This window comes from Molothrus ater, chromosome 7 (genome assembly GCF_012460135.2).
Source record: "Molothrus ater isolate BHLD 08-10-18 breed brown headed cowbird chromosome 7, BPBGC_Mater_1.1, whole genome shotgun sequence".
In the NCBI taxonomy this organism is placed as follows: domain Eukaryota; kingdom Metazoa; phylum Chordata; class Aves; order Passeriformes; family Icteridae; genus Molothrus; species Molothrus ater.
Window position 1 is genome coordinate 15,395,548 of NC_050484.2, and position 16,119 is coordinate 15,411,666.

The 16,119-nt window shown below is 42.1% G+C and overlaps 1 protein-coding gene across 1 annotated transcript in view; it reads left to right on the plus strand.

Annotated features, from left to right (window-relative positions):
* TTN (titin) overlaps window positions 1–16,119 on the plus strand; it is a 237,258-nt gene that overhangs the window by 48,098 nt on the left and 173,041 nt on the right. Inside the window, 22 exon segments of the mRNA XM_054515423.1 lie at window positions 2,488–5,016; window positions 5,688–5,966; window positions 7,012–7,575; window positions 8,006–8,287; window positions 8,385–8,663; window positions 9,025–9,303; window positions 9,397–9,675; window positions 9,799–10,086; window positions 10,205–10,483; window positions 10,584–10,865; window positions 10,973–11,251; window positions 11,367–11,645; window positions 11,740–12,018; window positions 12,136–12,423; window positions 12,522–12,800; window positions 12,969–13,250; window positions 13,372–13,650; window positions 13,793–14,071; window positions 14,166–14,444; window positions 14,550–14,837; window positions 15,013–15,291; window positions 15,495–15,776. Coding sequence (XP_054371398.1) covers window positions 2,488–5,016; window positions 5,688–5,966; window positions 7,012–7,575; window positions 8,006–8,287; window positions 8,385–8,663; window positions 9,025–9,303; window positions 9,397–9,675; window positions 9,799–10,086; window positions 10,205–10,483; window positions 10,584–10,865; window positions 10,973–11,251; window positions 11,367–11,645; window positions 11,740–12,018; window positions 12,136–12,423; window positions 12,522–12,800; window positions 12,969–13,250; window positions 13,372–13,650; window positions 13,793–14,071; window positions 14,166–14,444; window positions 14,550–14,837; window positions 15,013–15,291; window positions 15,495–15,776 — 8,712 coding nt within the window.

Sequence of the window (16,119 nt, forward strand, 5' to 3'; positions counted from 1 at the left end):
GCAAAATGACTGAAGTGTTTAGGCTAATGCAAATGTGTCACTTCAGTGTCTTCTCAGTCATGAGCCCTCGATAAATATTTAAGATTTGTATGTTAAAAGGCAGAGTTAATTGTGCTTTCTGCCATGGTGGTAGGAAAGAGAAGCATGATTGTCTGACTTAATGTTGTACTGGGAATGAATCACTCCATGATGTGTCCTTAATCCATTCCTTGTGTAGATGTGTAGCATTAACTGGTTGATTAGACAGCAGAGGTCCTTAGGGAGGTTGGCATGAATTGTCTGATGTTCTATGTCAGCTGGGATGTCAGGGGTGTTTAAGTTCCAAAGTCAAAGAGGTCAGAGGCCCTTTGATTAGGTCCTGCGCAATTGTGAAGTGTGTTTATTTTGCATGTAAATCTGAATATTTTTAGAAGAAAGAGGCCCATAACTTGTTTTTTGAGCCATAAGCCACACAGGTCCAAGTTCATATTCACATCTGAAATATATGGCCAAGCATCTTTATCTCTACCCATGTAGTGTTGTTTGTGGTTTATGTAAATTTATAAGTCTTGGTTTAAGTTTTGTACATTAGCCAGGAGCACCTGGTTCACCTAAGCTACAACTATTAAATCTGGAGTAATCCTAGGTTTGAATGAACTTAGTATGGGACAACTGGTATAGCTTGACTATCTCTTTTAAAAATTTTGTGGTTTTCATAGGAATCAAAAAGCTCACAATTTTATTTTCAGATTTAATGTTGTCTTCATTTCTACAAAACAAGTATCTTAAAAAAAGAATTAAGTATGTTTATTTGTCATCAATGTATATTGAATGTTAACATGTATGGTTAATTTGTGAAATAAATATGAAATTATTTATCTCCATTGCTTCTTGTACTTTATTTATTTTACAAACATATCTAAAATATGAAGAAGTATCTGTATAGTTCTTCTCTCATAAATATCCAGGAACACACAAAAGTGCATTAATTTTTGCCACACTCCTATGTATAAAGCATTCTCCTGTGCTAACATGGGTTTCACTCTGCAATTTTTATATATTTAATTTTTTTATTTTATTGTCCAAATTCTGCCACCCATTCTCAAATTTATTTGCACAATTTATTACTGTTTTAACAAGGTTGGTAAGTAATGCTGAAGGATTGCTCTGATTTTTTTTTACTTAAGCATTTCTTCCCTGCAGTTAATCATTGCATGCTATGTCACTATAATCACTGTGCTATGTCATTTATATTATGGCATTTGTGGTGAGACTAATAATTACTAAAACAAATGAGAAAGAATTGGGTGACAGTTTGTTCTTTTTTTATGTTTATTGCTGGAGTGCAGCAAAAATTCTTATCTCTCAATAAGTTTTAAAACTGAAGACACTGTAATTGAGAAGCTTCTCAATTACACTGCCTAGAGACATTAATCTGCTCACACTTTTATTCTTTTTTTTTAACTCATATCAGTCAAATACTCTGGGCCTTTACTGAGGAAATTTTACTCAGTGAGGACAACTGTATTTGATTTCCAAAGGTTTTCTTTGCATCATGCTTTTCATGAATTTTTCCATTCCTGGAAATTCCATATTTCACTGATGTTTCTGTTGTCAAACATCTGCAGAGATGTTCTTGCCTCTGTTTCCTCTCATTTTAAACAACTGTTGGAACTAAAGTTGTCTAGTGCATAGATCTATAAATTCAAAAAGGCAAGAAAACAAAAAATCTTAAAAGTCTGTTCTCTTTGACATTGTGCGAGTTTTAATATGCCACATCTTGACAGAGAGGAGTTCAAAAGCAGAGATTTAAATCAATTATATTAAATCAAAGGTTTAAACTTGTGATGTTTGTAATAATGATGCTGTAAACTTAAGGGTCTAATGACAAAACCAGGACAAAGCTGTTAAGGTAGAAGTAATCTTTTGGTGTGCTAGACAAAAGATAGAGTTTAAAGAGATGAACTAATGCATCAAAAGAAAGGTTAGTGTGCTGAAAAGATTGCAGGTTTGTTGGTTGGTTTGGTGGAGGGGGGTAGGATTCAATCCTAATTGTGGCATTCTGGGTTTTTTTTGTTGGTGTTTGGAATTATATCAGGGTCTTAGCACTATTCTGCTGTATTGTTTGCATAGGTGTACATACAAATATGTTTAAGACATGCTGCTTTAATTATATCTGTGAAATGCATCAATGTTGCTTGATTGTTACTTGCACAGTGCACCCAGGAGGGATATGTCTAACCCATGCTGTGATGTCAGGTTTAAAGACACACCCATCCTGATCAAGATAGGAAATTCTTAAGCAACCTGACAACACAGCATGTCTTACTCATTTTGGCAGACATGACAGCAAGGAGACAACACAGACCCCCTGTTCATTGCTAGCTGCTGTATAGTATTGAGAAAGCCTCTAGCTATAGAAAAATAGATGGCCTAACACTGTGTATTGCTATCTACGAGTGTTCTCATAAATATTCCAGTAAAACGAAACAATTTTTTTCCATACAGACATCACTAGGTCTCTTATTGCCTCTTCTGAGGAAGGAAGAAATGAAGGCTACAGCAGCTGCCTTCAGTTGCCTGATAGAGAGAAAACACTTGAATTTGAGCCTGAAAAACCAGTTTATTTCAGCAAAGCAAAGATGAAAATTGAGGAAGAGGGCAAAGCCCCTGTTTTCCTCAAACGGGTCTCAGATGTTGAAGTTTGGCAGGGAGATGTAGCTAGGCTCTCTGTTACTGTTACTGGCAGCCCCACACCCAAAATCCCATGGTTTTTCAATGGTAGGAAGCTAGCCCCATGCATGGACTGTAAGTTAGTATTTACTGGCAGTGACCACAGCCTCATCCTTCCATGCGCAGGAGTGCAGGATGAGGGTGAGTATCTGTGCGTGGCCAGTAATGCTCACGGTGAGACCAACTGCAGCACCCAGCTCCACGTGCGCCAGAGGCAGCCGGGCACCCCCTGCTTTGCCAGGCAGCCGGGCAGCATGCTGTGTGCCCCGGGCTCCACGGCAGTCTTTGAGTACACTGTGGAGGGCAGGCCGCGCCCCGACGTGCTGTGGTCCAAGGGGAGCGAGCGGCTCCTCTCCGACGCCCGTCACTCCATTGCTCAGCGCCCTGACGGCTCGGGCTCTCTGATGGTGTGGCACTGCATGGAGGAGGACTCTGGGCTCTACACGTGCAGGGCTGTGAGTGCCCTGGGTGAGGCCACATGCTCTGCTGAGCTCCTGGTGCTGTGCCAGGAGCGCACTGGGTATAGCCAGAGCCCAGCCTTGCAGCACTCGGCAGTGGCAGAGGAGCAAAGCCCTCTTTTCTGTGAGGAGGCTGGTGAGCTTTCTGCAATGGAAGAAGCATTTAGTCTTGAGCCCAAGAGGGAGCCTTCAACCCTCCTTCAGCTCCAGATGAGCCAGGCAGTGTACATGCTGCCGAGGGAGGACGTCTTGCCTGGCCTGCCACCAACCTGTCTGGCAGCGCAGAGTGTTGAAGAGATGCTCACCCAGGCAGCCACAATACAAGAGAGCAGCAGGCTTCCAGCAGAGCCTCTGGAAACCCTCCCTGCTGGCTCTCAGGGTGTGGTGCCTGCAGCAGTGATGGAGACACAACTGCCAGGCTGCCTTGGGACTGTAGCTGCACAGATACTCATGCCCAAAGAAGAAATCATCCCCAAGGCAGCAGAACAACTGGCTACTCTGAAGACCGAGGCTTCCCAAACCCTTCTACAGGTGTCCAGCACCACTGAGAGCCATGTCATGGATGGTGACCAAATCCAGATCCTTGAGGGCTTTCAGATAGCACAAGGTGAGCTGAAGGCTGAACCAAGATTTCTCTCTGAATTGGCTTCCACTGGGGGCGAAGCTGTCCCCCTGGAGAACATTTCTTTCCTGGAAACAGCAAAGGAAGATTTTGCTGCAAGAATACATGAGGGACAGGCTGTGAGATTTCCCTTGCTGCTGGAAGAAAACCTGTCCATGGAGGAAGAACATGTTGACCTTTCCATGCCACTTAAGCAGTGGCAGAGGACAGAAGGACAATCCCATGAAACAATGTACTCTCGTGAGTACAGAGTACTCCAGCCAAGCCAAGTCCTCAACAAAGACAGTGAGCTCACTGCTCTGGTTCCCAAGAGCTGCAGCTTAGACATAAAGTCTCAAATCAGAAATGCACTGAAAACTGCAGTGGTAAGTGGGGAAAACCTCTTGTTTTCAGAATGGTTGGCTGATAAGGAAGATGTTAAAGTACAGGCAATAAACATCACCAAGGAGAATCACCATACCTTGTGCACATATGTTGTGACCACAGGAGGATGCAGTCCCATAGAAATCCAAGTCTCCTTGGGAGAAGTGAACATTCAGACAGCTGACCAGAAAAGAGTCTTGAAGGAAGTTTTCTATTCTTTTCTTTGTGAAGATAAATGTTCCCTGACTGGTGAAAAATCCAAAGCATTGCCATTCTCTGCCAGTCCACTTCTCTCAGGAAAATCCTATGATAAAATCTTTGAGCTGGAGCCCCAGCAGGCTGAGAGGACTATGGAGGCAGAAATACAACTGGAACACCTTTTGTCTGCACAAGTAATCAAGGCTGAGCATGATCTAATCAAGGATGTGGGTGCTGATGTAGCCTCTGCAGATGTTCTTACAGAGACACCTACAGAGATACTGAAAAGAAAAGAGAAAAGGGAAGAAAAATGTGAGGAAGAGGGCAGAGAGGGTCTAGAAACTAGAGGTGGAAAGCAAAAGGATGAGCTGGGCAAAGAAGGTTATCCCATCATACACAGCAAACTGGTTGACATTGTTGTGGAGGAAGAGGAGAGTGTCGGGCTGGTGTCTGTCATAACAAACGCCAGAGAGGTGAACTGGTACTTTGAGGGTAAACTGGTCTCTTCAGGCAACAAATTCAAGTGTTTGCAAGATCAGGACACATACACACTAGTAATAAGCAAAGTGTGCGGGGAGATTCACCAAGGAGAGTACACCTGTGAGGCGCTGAATCAAGGTGGAAAAAGAGCAACAGCAGCAAAACTCACAGTTGTTAAAAGAGGTTGGATTATGGGGATAAAATAATCTTTTTAATGCACTGCTCTACTAATGAACCTCCCCTACTATGTGTATCTTTGGACAGAGATACAGTATTAATACCATCATGCCACTAATCAGAGGGCCCTCTTTCTCTCTGGATTGATAGTCTCCTTTTACCACATTGCAAGGCCTCTCACTTCCATTACCAAAGTCTTTGGTCAGGAACTTTTTTGTTTCATTGCACTAGCATGTTCAGGACAAAGCCGTATCTCAATCCCAACCATTTCTCCTATTATTGGCTGAGAAGTGGACCTGCTCTTCCCATTTTTCTCACTGCTGCACCCTCTCTCACTCCTTAGAGTCATTGCACTTCTCGTTCACACCATAGTTGCTCACATGTCCAGAACAGATTACTATAAATTTATATCCTATTGCTATTGTTCATTGCTATTTCACTTTGTTTTTCCAGTATCACCACTGTTTCCTGATGTCATTATGCACTGTGAGACTGTCTGTCCACTGAGTCTAGTACTGCTTTCATTTCTTACAGATATTTTTTCTTTTACAGTCACTTTATGTGAATTGCAAGTATGTCACCTTTTTGTTTTTTGGTTTTTTTTTCAGTCAGTCAATCACTTAATTTCAGAATGGCAGCAGGCAGGGTTTTGAGTTACTCTCTGCTTCTAATTTCAGTTGCACCGATCCTGAGGAGAAGGCTTGAACCCTTGGAAGTGGCTGTGAATCATGTGGCCAAGTTTACCTGTGAGGTGGAGATGGCTCCCAATGTCAAGTTCCAGTGGTACAAAGCCGGACGAGAGATATATGATGGGGACAAATACTCCATTCGCACCTCCAACTACCTCTCCACACTGGAGATCCCAAGGCCTCAAGTTGTTGACTGTGGGGAATATAGCTGTAAGGCTTCCAACCAGCATGGCAGTGTAAGCTCTACAGCTGTTTTAACAGTAACTGGTAAGTACAGACCTTCAAACTCTTCTCTTTTTCCATAAAATACTTTGGTGTATTGTAATGCCTTCGCTGCTATACTTGCATATGTTTATGGTAGGACTCTTGGTTGCCATCATAATACATAATCCATACCTAATTTTGGCAGACACAAGCATAGAAAAGGAATAACTTTTGAGAATGCTGCTTTTAGGGGCTTTCTCTATGAAGGGAATCAGTGTGAAAAAGCTTCAGAGGGAAAGGAAGAAGGGGGAAAGAGAGCAGGAAGAAACAGCATGGGATTGCTTTGTGAATTCATTCTTGAAGAAGGTTTATTTCACAAGAAACACTTTTAAATCTGATTTCTTGGTGTAATAGTCACTGTGTGATTATCCTAGCACCCTAGATTTATCCTGCAACTATACTTGCGACGCAGGTTATGCAGGTCTGCATACCTGAACATCTTTGTGCCGTGGCCAAAGGGGAGCTCTGTGACTGGGGAAATAGATCTTCTTAAATAAAAGGAGGTTTAAAGGGTTTCAATTTGCAAATTTTTTTTTGTCTATTGAGAGCTATACAGTGGGTTTTTTTCTTTAAAGAAAGAAACAAAAAGCCATTATCCTTTGGGGGTTTCTTTTATGATGACTTTTTTTACTCTGACTTTTCTCTTTCTGGGAGGAGTCCTTATGTGGTCTTTGCTACGTGCTAGGTGCTAGAGACTAGAAAAAGGTGCATGAACAGTGAAATGCATACAAACTTGCCCATCTTGAGAGAACAGTGAGCAAATATGTCAGTCTTGAGGGAGAAATTTAGGGCTTTTTGTTTATTTTCCTTTAGTTCGTGCGTTGCTCCAGAGATTCAAGATGCCTTCAAGCTCTGGAGCAATACATAGACTGAAGAAGTACAAAACCAAAAGCCAAAATTTATCATCTTTAACACCTCTTACCTCCTTCACTGCTATTTTCTTTTGCTTAAGTGTTCAGTGACAAGCTAGCCTCTCTTGCTCTCTGTCTCTGGAAAATGTGGCTCTACTCCTCATCTCTTGATAACATTGAACCCCTTTGTTTTGCAGAGGCATTTCCACCAACGTTTCTTACCAGACCTGAACCTATTACTACTTTTGTTGGCAAAAGTGCCAAGTTCCTGTGTACTGTTTCGGGCACTCCAGTCATCGACATCACCTGGCAGAAAGATGGAACAACTATTTCACCTTCAGACCACCATAAGATCTCCAAAGTGGAAAATAAACATGTTTTAGAAATTTCCCTTCTTACTGCTAGTGACAGAGGGGTTTACACTTGCAAAGCTTCCAACAAGTTTGGGGCTGATATTTGCCAGACTGAAATGGTCATTATAGACAAGCCCCACTTCATTAAAGATTTGCAGTCAGTACAGTCAGCAGTTAATAAAAAAATACGCCTTGAATGTCAGGTAGATGAAGACAGGAAAGTAACTGTAGGGTGGACAAAGGATGGAAACAAAATCCCTCCAGGCAAAGATTATAAGATTTACTTTGAAGACAAAATAGCCTCACTTGAGATTCCTCTGGCTAAGCTCAAGGACTCAGGCCACTATGTGTGTACTGCTTCAAATGAGGCAGGAAGCAGCTCCTCTTCTGCCAGCGTCACAGTCAGAGGTAAGATAGTTCTATGTCCCCTTTACCTTTTGTCTTCTTGGCTTCCCCATTTCTTCTTTCACAGGCAAAAGACTTCTTTGGGCTGAAATTACACTGTGAATTCTTCTCAGACCTGCTACCTGGTCCGTTCCCTGTAAAGTCTTTTCCCCTGCTGCCTTACAGTGCACCATGTGTTACTTCACTATTTCTTTCATCAGAGAAAATCAAGAATTTCTCCTGCCTGCGGGGTAGAGATGGATGAAGAGGGAAAGCAAAGACACAGACCCTGCACCTCAGCAAAGATTATGCTGATTTCTTGTGAAGCTGTATTTTGTTCTTGCTCTGGGAAGCAATCTTTCAAAGCTTTGTATTTCAGCTTTCTTTCCTTTTCCCCCTTTCCTTTTCCCCTCCCCCCTTTTTACCATCTCTTCCCCTCTCTTCCCATTTTCAGAACCACCATCCTTTGTGAAGAAGGTTGATCCATCTTATTTACTGACCCCAGGCGACTCTGCACGCCTTCAATGCAAAATCAAAGGGTCTCCTGAAATCCAGGTTACTTGGTTCAAGAACAATAAGGAAATCCATGAAAGTAACACACACAGGATGTCCTTTGTCAATTCTGTGGCTGTGTTAGATATTTTGGAAATGAAAGTTGATGACACTGGGACCTACTCATGTGAAGCTGTCAACGAGGTTGGAAGTGACAGTTGCACCACTGAAGTGGTTGTCAAAGGTCTGTCCTTGTTGCTGCCAGTCACATTCTCAAGAAAAACCTTCCTTCCTTTTTTTTTTTGGCATGGTTGACTAATTCTTTCTTACTACTTTTATAGAGCCTCCATCTTTCATCCGAACACTTGAACCTGCAGAGCTAGTGAAGGGAACAAACCCCATTCTTCAGTGTGAGGTTGCTGGCACTGGACCCTTTGAGATTAGCTGGTACAAAGACAAGAAACAGATTCGCAGTAGTAAAAAATACAGGTTGACCTCTCAGAAGGCTGTTATTTCTTTGGAGGTGTCTTCATTTAATAGTGCAGATGTCGGTGAATACGAGTGTGTGATAGCTAATGAAGTCGGGAAGTGCATGTGCAGTGCCACATACATCTTGAAAGGTCAGTGGGAGAGAGAAAACTCCATTTACTGAAGGGAATGGCAATCTTATTTCATAAAATGTCTTCTCTTTGGATTTGTGGGAGGCTGGGGAGACTGGGGACAAAGAATATCTTCTTCTCTTAAAATTCTGTGTGTGTCTTGAGTCTTATCTGGCATCAAACCTGTGAATTTGAAGAACATTGAGATTAATGGGCCATTAGCTCCCAGCTGGAGAAAGCACTTCTCCAACTTGCCTGCTCTTTGGCTGAATTGCAACATGTACTGCACATACTGTCTTACAAAACTATCATTAAGTAGCATATTTTATGTGATGATGTAATAGTAGATGAGTATTTTTCTCTTGTTTCTTCTTTGAACTAGAACCACCATCATTTGTTAAGAAAATCGAAAATGTGACAGCTCTGGCTGGAGATAGTGTTACATTACAGACCGTGGTGAAAGGGTCAGAGCCTATTTCTGTGACATGGATGAAAGGCAAAGACATTATTAAAGATGATAACAATGTGAGAGTGACATTTGATCATGGTCTAGCAACACTGCAAATTACCGGAGTCCAACTGAGCTCTGGTGGCAAATACACCTGCGTGGCTGAGAATGATGCAGGAAGTCAGTCCTGCTTTGGTGAACTAGCAGTGAAAGGTCAGTGAAGTGCTGTGATCCCTGCAGTCTGCCACCTGACAGAAGAAGAAATTTCCTTTTGTCCTTAACACCAGTTGTTTAATTCTGTTGTAGAACCTGCCAAAATAATTGAAAAAGCCGAAATGATCCAGGTTACAGCAGGGGAACCAGCTATTTTGGAGTACACTGTCACAGGCACTCCAGAGCTGAAAACCAAATGGTTCAAAGATGGAAAGCCACTCCCTGCCAGCAAAAAATACAGGATCAGCTTCAAAAATAACATTGCTCAGCTCAAGTTTTATGCCACTGAAATGCAGGACAGTGGTGAATACACCTTTGAGATATCTAATGATGTGGGCATCAGCTCTTGTACTACCAGCTTCACTGTGCTAGGTTGGTACTGCCTCTTTGCAGAGAGCCCTGTTGCTCTGCTCTGTGCCTAACAAAGCCAGAAGCAGACCAGCACTCCTGTTTTGCTCATGTGTTCCTTTCTGTCATTTTTTTCACTCTCAACAGATCGCACTCTCCCTCCCTTCTTTACTAAACCACTGAAGAATATTGACAGCATCATTAGTGCCTCATGCCGCCTAGACTGCAAAATTTCAGGCTCTCTTCCAATGACTGTCTCATGGTTTAAGCAAGATACTGAGATCACTTCAAGCGCCAAGTATACAGTACACTTTGCAGAAGGCTCAGCATCTCTGGAAATAAAACACCTAGATGCAAATGATGCTGGGGTCTACATTTGCAGAGCCACAAACTCTGCTGGTAGCAAAGAGAGCAGTAGCACTTTGTTTATAAAAGGTTTGGCAATTTGTTTCACTTTTCTTGGAATCTTGCTTATCTTGTGATAATACTTTTCTTTCCCAAAATACAAGCCCTCTCTTACTCATTGCATTTTTTTCCTTTCAACGCAATCCAGAGCCACCCAGCTTCACTGTAGAACCAGAGTCTCAAGATGTATTGCCTGCATCAACTGTACATTTCAAAGGAATGTTTAAAGGCACAACACCACTGACAGTGAAATGGTTTAAAGGTGATACTGAGCTGGTGACAGGAGGAGCCTGCTACATTATGACAGAAGCATTAGCAAGTTACTTGGAGCTTTATGCAGTCAAACCAACTGACTCTGGAAAATACACCTGCAAAGTCTCCAATGTAGCTGGTTCAGTATCATGCAGTGCAAACTTATTTGTGAAAGGTTTGCATTCTTACTCTTATTTAAAATTCTAGTTGCTGGATTAACACAGCAGCACTCTTTCCTGTGTTCTTTCTTCTGAACACTCTTCTTAAATCCACAGAACCCGCTGCCTTTAAGGAAAAGCTAGAGCCGACTCATCTCATAAAGAAAGGTGGATATGCTGAACTGACCTGTGAAGTCACTGGTACTCCTGAGATTAAAATCACGTGGTTCAAGGATGATAGAGAGCTAAAAGAGAGTGACAAATACAGGATATCTTTTACAAAATCTTTGGCAATACTCCGTGTTTCAGAGGTTGATACTGAAGACAGTGGGGAATACATTTGTGAAGCCAAAAATGATGCTGGAAAAGATATCTGCAGTAGCGTTGTTACAGTCAAAGGTGTGTGTGACATCCAGCCACAGAGTTTGTATCTTTAGCCTCAGTATGGTGGTACCGGCTTCAAAAGTATGATTAATGCAAATTGCACTTTCTTTTTCATACTGTAGAGTCACCTTATTTTAGCAAGGAGTTTCAATCCATGGAAGTCTTGAAGGATTCTGATGTGGTTTTGGAGTGTGAGGTGCTTGGCACGCCTCCCTTTGAAGTGTTCTGGGTGAAAGATGATAAACCCGTGCGGAGCAGTAAGAAGCACAGAATAAACATTGAGAAATCTTTGATTAGCCTCCATGTTTTCAGGTTTGATGCTTCTGATGTTGGGGAGTATCAGTGTAGAGTAACAAACGATGTTGGGAGCTGCCTCTGCCGTTCAGAGGTCACGCTGAAAGGTTAGTGCAAGGTGCAGAACACCACTAGCATGCTCTTATCTCAGTGTGGTTTTCCATGCCACACTGTTTGTTACACACCAGACTTGTACTTACATAACCACTTTCTTCCTGCCAGAGCCTCCACAATTTTTGAAGAAGATAGAAAACATTAGCTCCCTTCGAGGGGGAACAGTTGTGTTTCAGGCTGCTATTAAAGGTTCCTTGCCCATCACTGTGTCCTGGTTGAAAGACAATGATGAAGTGATTGAAGACAACAATATCAAAATGACCTTTGTGAACAATGTTGCCACTCTTATGGTGAGATCTATTGAGCTGAAACATGATGGGAAATATTTCTGTCAGGCTAAAAACGAGGCAGGAATTCAGAGGTGTTCTGCTCTGCTGACTGTCAAAGGTTGGTCTTACCCTGAAGGCTTGCAATGATCTGGGACTGTTCCCTTGTGATTTTTACAGATGTGCTTAACACTCTATCTCCTTGTTTACAACAGAACCTGCTACAATTGTGGACAAGGCTGTGTCAATAGATGTGACTGAGGGAGACCCAGCAACCTTGCAGTGTAAATTTTCAGGAACAAAACCTATTACAGCCAAATGGTTCAAAGATGGCAAGGAACTGACATTGGGCCCAAAATATAAGATCAGTGTAACAGATACCGTCTCAGTCTTAAAGGTGCTTTATGCAGATAAGAAAGATAGTGGAGAATACATTTTTGAGGTTCAAAATGATGTTGGGAGCAGTAGCTGTTCTGCCAGCATTAATGTCCTAGGTGTGTATGGGCTTTCTCTTATTATTGCTTTTAGATACCAAATATTTTCTCCTGAGCTGACATGCCACAATCGCTGTTGAATTTTTATATTTTGTCTTTTTACTCTGTCTTGGATAGATCTCATTATACCACCTAAATTCACCAAAAAACTCAAGAAAATGGACAGCATTAAGGGGTCTTTTGTCCACCTGGAGTGCATAGTGTCTGGTTCGCATCCTATAAGTATTCAGTGGTATAAGGATGGCCAAGAAATAACAACAAGTGAAAAGCATAAATACTCTTTCCATGATAATACTGCGTTTCTGGAAATAAATAAACTGGAAGGCACAGACAGTGGCTCTTACACTTGTGAAGCAACAAATAAAGCAGGAAGCAGCCAATGCAGCGGGTTCTTAACAGTAAAAGGTTTGAGTTCCTTCTTTGTCTTCTGTTAGGTCTCTCATGCATGTTTTGGATTTCGCCATCTCAGAGTAATCCCCTTTCTTCCTTTTTACATGTTATAGAGCCACCATATTTTGTGGAAAAACCCCAGTCTCAAGAGGTTGTGCCCAATGCTAGGGTTCAGTTCAAAGCGCTGGTGAAAGGGTCTACTCCTCTGCAGATAAAGTGGTTTAAAGACAGCCAGGAGCTCTTATCTGGAGCCAGTCGATCTGTCTGGAAGGATGACACTTCTAGTGTTCTGGAGCTCTTTTCAGCTAGGACATCTGATTCTGGGAACTACACTTGTCAGATAAGCAATGACGTGGGGACTGCAACCTGCAAAGCAACTCTGTTTGTAAAAGGTGTGCAACCCAATCTTCTAATTTTTTTGGTTCTGATTTTTATGTGCAGTTTTGGTGGGAAGGGGAGGAGGCCTTTTAGCCTTTTTTTTTTTAATTTTGGGGGTTTTTTTATTTTTTTATTCCTACCTTGAATGTCATAAAGCCTCAACTTCTCTGTCCATCTTCTAGAGCCCCCCAGATTTATTCAGATGCCAACTTCTGTAGTAGCTTTGCGTGAAGGACAGTCCACTACTTTTGAGTGCCAGGTAGTAGGCACGCCAGAGATCCACATTACATGGTACCTGGATGGAAATGAAGTGACTGACAAAGCTAAGTACGGCATCTCCTTCATAGATGGTTTAGCCACTTTGAGAGTCACTCAAGCCAGAGTGGCAGATAGTGGGATTTATGTTTGTGAAGCCCACAATGATGCAGGTAGCGAGAGCTGCAGCGTCGAGCTGAAAGTAAAAGGTTGGTTTTGAACATCTTGTCATCTCCGTCACATATCTGGGGTGAGGAAGTAGGAGATACTTCTTCTCCCCTCAAAACTATTTGAGGTTATTATCTACTTTCCCCTCATTCTTCTTTATAGAGCCTCCAACCTTTGTTCGGGAGCTGCGTCCCACCGAGGTAGTGAAGGGCTCAGAGGCCACACTAGAGTGTGAGGTGTCTGGTACCCCTCCATTTGAGGTGAAGTGGCTGAAGAACAATAAGGAGATGTTCAGCAGCAAGAAATACACCATCTCCACCAAAGAATCAGTATTTACTCTTACTGTGACTAACTGTGACGTCTCAGATGTTGGTGAATATCAGTGTATTATTTCAAATGAAGGTGGGAGCTGTTCTTGCAGCACAAGACTCAGCTTAAAAGGTCAGTCCTCTAGGAAGCACACCTCAAATATTATATGCCCCAGCTAAAGTGTAGTAAGTGGAATCACTTTATATGATATCTCTTTCTCCTCTTCCCTTTTCATGATTTCTCTTCTGAACAACAAACAAAACTCACACCACAGAACCACCATCCTTCGTCAAGAAGCTGGAGAACGTCACTAGCATTTTGAAAGGTGATGCATTCTTTCAGTGTGTCGTAGCAGGTGCTCAACCCCTATCTGTGTCATGGATAAAAGATGAGAAAATACTAGAAGATGATGAGCACCACCACATTACCTTCGAGAACAGGGTAGCCACACTGAAGCTTACTAATGTTGACCTCAGCCACCGAGGGAGATACACCTGTCAGGCAAAGAACGAATCTGGCGTGGAGAAGTGTTTTGCTTTGCTTTTTGTACAAGGTGTGTACAAGGCGTAACCTTGATGAGTACTTGGAAAGTCAGTTCCCTACCTATGTAGCTAACTGCTGTAATTTTTATACTCTTTATACCTCAGAGCCTGCACAGATCATAGAAAAGGCTAAATCACTTAAAGTCACTGAAAAAGACCCCGTGACTTTGGAGTGTACTGTGGCTGGGACACCAGAGCTCCGAATAAGATGGTACAAAGATGGCAAACAGCTCCTGCCCAGTAGATACTACACAATGAGCTTTGAAAACAATGTGGCCAGTTTCAGGATTGAACCTGTATCAAAGGAGGATAGTGGCACATACAGTTTTAAGGTTGAAAATGACTTCGGAAGTAGCACCTGTGAAGCTGTTCTGACTGTACTAGGTTTGTATTGCCAATCCATCAAGGAGGAAATGAAAAATAATCTCCGTGAAAGATAAGCAAGAAGTTAACTGGTGTGTTTTTGCTATTTTTTTTTGTGTTGGGCAGATCAATCAATTCCTCCTGTATTTATCAAAAAGCTAACCAAAAAGGATACCATTCTGGGATCTTCTATCCAAATGGAGTGTAAAGTCTCTGGGTCACTCCCAATTGTTGCAAAATGGTTTAAGGATGGAAAAGAAATAACTGACAGTGCAAAATATAGAAGCCTGTGCCATGAGAACACTATGTCACTTGAGATTGCTAACCTAGAGCTGGCAGACAGTGCAAATTACACGTGCAGTGTCTCTAATGTTGCTGGAAACGATTCTTGCAGTGCTGTCCTGACTGTGAAAGGTTTGAAACTCTTTTACTACTTCTTATCTATGATAAATGCTGGGAAAATCTTATGCTAACACTCTTATACATCTTAATATTAACACTGGAAACTTGGTCCCCATGCTTGCCTCACTGATTTTCTTCATTCTTAGACATTTCTGATGTAACTGTGTCTTTTTCTTAAAAACTGCAGAGCCACCAAGCTTCTTAGTAAAACCTGAAAGCCAACAAGCCATACCAGATTCCACAGTGGAGTTTAAGGCTACACTGAAAGGAACACCACCCTTCACAATAAAGTGGTTCAAAGAAGACTTAGAACTTGTATCTGGTCCAACTTGTTTCATTGGGATTGAAGGTTCAACTGGGTTCTTAACCCTCTATTCAGTGGATTCTTCTAGGAGTGGGCACTACACTTGCCATGTTTCAAACGATGTTGGCAGTGACTCTTGCACTACAACACTGTTGGTAACAGGTGTGCACTCTTTCTTGTTGTGTTATCTTTTTGTCTCCTTCTTCTCCTTTCTTTTTTCCAAGCCCACCTTAGTGATCTTTGATACACTGCCAAGTGAATTCCCTCCCTGTGTTTGCAACCCACTGTTGTTTGGCTCTTTTCTTACCATTTTCTCTCCAGTATTAGATCAGATCTTCCTGACCCCACTTTTTTTGGTTTTTTAGAACCCCCCAAGTTTGCTAAGAAGCTAGAGGCAACAAAAGTAGTCAAGCAGGGTGACTCAGCCCGGCTTGAGTGCAAAGTAAGTGGATCTCCAGAGATGAAAGTAGTGTGGTTCAGAAATGACCATGAAATTGTTGCCAGTGAAAAATTCCGGACATCATTCATTGACTCTGTGGCGGTGCTTGAAATGAATCATCTCAGCACTGATGAGAGCGGTGACTACATCTGCGAAGCTCACAATCCTGCCGGCAAGGCCAGCTGTAGCACCAAAGTCACAGTGAAAGGTTAGCTGTCCTCTTGTTTTCCAGCTGCAACTTATTTTTCCCCTGGTGGCTGTATCCCTTAGAAATACACAGGAACATGAGATTAATTAATTTCAGGACTGCCCTGTTCTTCATGTCATGTTTGTTTCTTGATGCCCCCACATCTTCTCTGCCAGTGTCTAAACAAGAGAGATGATGTTCTTAATGCAGATGAGTACTAAGCTAGTTTTTCCGCAGTTCTATAATTTTAATATCCAAGACAGTTCGTAGTGTGAATTGCTATATCAAGATGCTGAAATAAAAGAGAAAGAACAGACACAAACTGACTAGTGTCAGTTTTGCACCCTGTATGGGAGATTATTAC